Source organism: Bufo bufo, chromosome 5 (assembly GCF_905171765.1).
Source record: "Bufo bufo chromosome 5, aBufBuf1.1, whole genome shotgun sequence".
NCBI classification, from domain to species: Eukaryota; Metazoa; Chordata; class Amphibia; order Anura; family Bufonidae; genus Bufo; species Bufo bufo.
The window spans coordinates 127,099,616-127,104,312 of record NC_053393.1 but is presented as its reverse complement, the minus strand read 5'-3'; the positions used below and the strand labels follow the sequence as shown (position 1 = coordinate 127,104,312).

The following is a 4,697-nucleotide window of genomic DNA, read 5'->3' as shown; positions in this document are numbered from 1 at the left end:
CAACCACTTACTGTTAACTTTTAAATGACAAATAGCTGAAATTAACTTACCTGTCTCTACTTAATGCTGCCGTTAGTATGGGCAGCATAAAGTTAATGACAAGTTCCCTTTAACAGGAGTAGATAATAAATCATGCAAAGATTAATAATTTTGGCTTGAGTTTAACTTGGGGCAAATGGGCCCTGGTACAAGAGTTCAGCTTTGGCCCCCTACCCTCAGTGCTTTGTGGCAAGGGGCAGGGGAGCACATAGCCTTCATGCTGCCTGAGGCAAAAATTGAAACGGCACCTCCCTCCTCCCATGCCAAATTCTTGACCTTACCCCTTCCCTTCAGCCAGAAGTGTAACTTGAAGATTCTGGGCCCCAGTGCAAAATCTGACAGAGCCCTCCCAGATTGCACTTTCTATAATACTGGTGTCTTCTTATGCACCACAAAGGTCTTTGGGTCCCCTCAGGCTCCTGGGCCCAGTAGCGACTACTAACTCTGCACCCCCTATGGCTACGCCCCTGAGTTTAACAATTTGTCGCTATAGTATGAAAACAAGTATGTGAAGTCACACTTGTAGATGGGACATCGCTTATCATTTATTGTAGCCTCATGGGCTGGGATCTAATATAGATTATATAGGCAATTTAGTTGTCAATACTTCATAGGCCCAGCTTACATATATCAATCAAACAGACCTCACAATACAATGCTGCTTGTAAATGAATGTTCAAAATAACTGCTCCAAACCTAAAATTATTCTGTGCATTTTCAATTCTCCCTTCATTGTAAATTAGCCTTCACTGAACAATTTCGTCAGAGCCAAGGTTTACAAACAGAGCAGAGAGAAAAGAGGTATGAGATCAGTGTAAGTTATCAGAAGAAATACCACGAAAAACAGTAAACTGAACTTGCTTGTATTTGGCCTTGACCATAGTAGATGGCTATCTGAAATCTGCAAACTCAAACTCCACTGCTTACGTGGATTATTGGGCAATAAAACCAATACAGACTTCAGACAGGTGTCTAGTGTATTCAGCACTTCTCCAGCTTCATTTTTCCAGTAAAACTAGAAATTAGACATATGTGAAATAAAGTATTTAACCTCCCTGGCGGTATGATTATGTCAGGAATTTTGTACCAAAAGTGGTACAATTTTTTGAATGGAAATTTGGTGTTATGTATTGTAGGCCTGCAATTCTTAGTAATTACTTACTAAACTAATTACTTACTTACTAAAGTTTGAAACACAAAATCATGAAATATAATCTAATTAATCTAATTTTATTCAATAATGTAATAAAGAATAATGAAATTTGTCAAACAAAGAAAATTCAATAAACATCCTGAGTGTGATAAATTTTGAAACATGGGACTGCACAAAGTCCGACGTCACAATCAGGACAATGGAACCTGGTTTCTTTTCGGACTTTCTTTCCATTGCCATCTCTCTTTGAGCAGCAAACCACGCACATCCTGGTAGGTGCTTCCTTTTTTGGAGTTGGCGGGATGTAGTCCTTAAAGTGGCGACCAGTCAGGCGTTCTGGGTTGACAACGTCAACAGCACGACGTCCAGGTCTGTTCACAGATACTGATGGCGTCTGGTGGTTGACCAAAATCCGCTCAACCACCTTCCATATAAAGTCAGAATGAACAAGAGGCTTGTCACTCTTTGCTCTGTACAGGATATATGCATTCCAAAGACATTGTTCCAGAAGATGCCTGAAGATCTTCTTATAATATTTTTTTTGCTGTTTGCGCATAGCCGGATAAAATGTCATTGCCTGATCGGCTCTGTCGACACCTCCCATGGTGTAATTATAGTCTATCACGACTTGCGGCTTCAGCACATCTTCCCCACCTTTTGTGTGGACCATGGCAGTAGAGGTATTGTGCACAGTACTCATGAGACACACGTCCTTCTTGTCTCGCCATCGCATTGCCATCATCTTGCCCTTCTGCCAGGCAACCATTTCTCCGATTTTGAGTTTATTCTTGGCAAACATAGATGGCATATCACGTCGGTTAGGCCTAACGGTACCATATGCATCAGTCTTGTTTTGTAGCAAAACCTCATACAGTTCCGGAGACGTGTAGAAATTGTCCGTGGTCACACAATATCCCTGGTTCAGCAATGGCTCCAGCAGTGTAAGGACAGATGATGTGGCCATCCCATAGCCGCTGTACCTGGGGTTGAACTTTGTGCCTTTACCAGTGTAAATGACCGAATTCCAGATGTACCCAGTGGATGACTCGCAGAGCATGTAGGATTTGATGCCAAACCGCGCTCTTTTGGATGCAATGTACTGTATCCAGCTTAGGCGTCCCTTGTAGGCCATCAAACTTTCATCGACGCTGACATCCCTTTCTGGCACGTAGGTCCGCTGGAAATTGGTCACAATAATTTGCCATATCTCCCAGATTTTTTTTAGTTTGGGTGCAGGATGCGTGGCCTCATCAAATTCTTCGTTGTTCGTGAAGTGGAAATACTTCATGATGAGGGAAAACCGGTATTCTGACATCACAGTGCCAAAAAATGGAATGGCCAGTAACTTATTGGTGGTCCAGTACCATTTCTGGAGAGGTTTCCCAATCACCCCCTGAAGAATGATGAGTCCCAGAAACTGCCACATGTCCTCTTTGGTCACCGGTTCCCACTTTCTGCTTCTGGAAAACGTGGCATGCTGCTTAGCGGATTGCTGCTGTTGGTAGCGATTTGTGTCCGTGACAATTTTTTCAATTACCTCCTCAGTGAGGAATAATTGCAGGTATGCCAGAGGGTTGTCACGCTCAACATCTGCCTTCATCCCAGGTGATCCAGTGAACGGGAATCTTGGGGGCGCTACCTGGTCCGTATCGCAGTCAATAGGGCACCAAGTGTGCACATGGCTGAGGTCAGGTGCAGGATCATCGCCGTTGTCACTTTCCAGATCAGTGTTAGTGTCAGACGACAATTCTCCCCACGACTCACTATCGCTCAGTTCTGCGAGCTCCTCCGTGTCACTGTCGCTGTCACTCAACTGGTCCAAACACACTTTTGTAGTACAGTGGCGCATTTTTGAAGCCATGTTATAAATAAGCACAAATGGCAGTAAAATGGCAGGCAAGGGGCCCTTTACAGTGATCAACTGTCAGATCTGAGGTGATGCAGTGCAATCCTCTCAGATTACAATGTATTACCTCTTTTATGTGTGTGTGTCACTTTATAATTTTGAATTTCCCGCCCAGTTCCGCTCCCATTCGCCGCAGGTGCTCGCAGGGAACGGAGCCAGGAAGTCAGATGCCGGCCGGCGCTCTCGCCTGCGATCACAGCGGAGAAGGTAAGGGGACTCCGCTGACAACTTTTCAATGTTACCCCGAGAGTGACTCGGGGTTACCGCTCCTGGCAGCGAAAATTAACCCCGAGTCACGCCCGGGAATACCGCTAGGAAGGTTAAAGTATTTGTGTACTGAAATTAACCTGTCATTAGGAAGGGCACTTTAAATTAACGGTAGGGGTCCGACACCCGGTACCCCTACTGATCGGCTGTTACAGGCAGCTGCGTTGCAGGAAACTATACTGTCTATGGGGCAGAAGCAGAAGACTTTGTACACTGTGTAGTCCGATGTTGAGTTTGATTATGTAATTTTTATCTTCATACTCACTTGCATTCCGATGCTGTTCTTCCATAAACCAGCAGTAAAATGCACTGAGCGGACTTCTCCTTGAGTTCTCTCCGTTATGTGTGTGGGCTTCGGAATCATCTCTGTTCATTTTATTGCTGGTTTGTGGAAGCACAATGTTGGACTGCAAGTGAGTATGGAGATAAAAATTACATAATTCGACTTACACTGTATACCGTTTACTCTAGTTTCCCCCAAACTAGACAGATTCCCTTTGTTTTGGACAGATTCCCTTTAAAGAGTTTCACTGGGAATTATTTAAAATGGCTGCCAGTAATCTGTCCTAGAACGTAAGCAGGACTGATTGCCTCCACTAGCAGAGCTGCCAATGGTGTGAGGAGGCACAGCCTTACTACACCTTACTCTCTAGTACTTGCACATACTACATACTGGTGAATTTTCTTGTCAGGCTGCTCAGCCATCATGGCATATCATAGGCAGGATTGCATCATTACCATCTATTGTGGACCAGTGTAGTGAGGCCTCACCGCCCTAGGGAGCTCTTCAAGTGGTAAAAAACAATCCTTCTCACATTCTAGGACAGGTTAGTGATGGCCATTTTAAATCATTCCCAAAGAACCCCTTTAACTATATAGGCAATCTAGTGCATGTTATTTCATGAGACTCACATTACAGCAGTTCCAATGATATACATTGCCTTGAATTTATACCCTTTCCACATTTTTTCACATTACACTCACAAACTTAAATATATTTTATTTGGATTTTATGTGATGAAGCAACACAAGGTAGCAAGTAATTGTGAAGTGTAAAAAAAATTATACATGGTTTTAAAAAGAAATTCTAAATAAAAATCTGGAAAGTGTGGCATGCCTTTGTATTTAGCCCCCTGAGTCACTACTTTAAAGTTACACTTTCAATGCAATTACAGCTGCAAGTCTTTAGGGTATGTCTGTACCAGCTTTGCACATCTAGAGTCAAACGTTTGACCATTCTTCTTTGTAAAATAGCTCAAGCTCAGTCAAATTGGATGGAGAGCGTCTGTGAACAGCAATTTTTAAATCGTGCCACAGATTCTCAATGGGATT

The 4,697-nt window shown here is 43.3% G+C and overlaps 1 protein-coding gene across 1 annotated transcript; it reads right to left on the bottom strand.

Annotated features, from left to right (window-relative positions):
- Window positions 1-1,319: 1,319 nt before the first annotated feature.
- On the bottom strand, window positions 1,320-3,041 carry LOC121002426 (piggyBac transposable element-derived protein 4-like). The gene has a single exon (XM_040433882.1). The coding sequence runs from the start codon at window positions 3,039-3,041 to the stop codon at window positions 1,320-1,322; it is 1,722 nt and encodes a 573-aa protein (XP_040289816.1).
- Between the last annotated feature and the right edge of the window lie 1,656 nt (window positions 3,042-4,697).

Coding starts and splice junctions, on each gene's coding strand:
- LOC121002426 (XM_040433882.1), bottom strand. CDS start 3,041: ATGCGCCACTGTACTACAAAAGTGTGTTTGGACCAGTTGAGTGACAGC.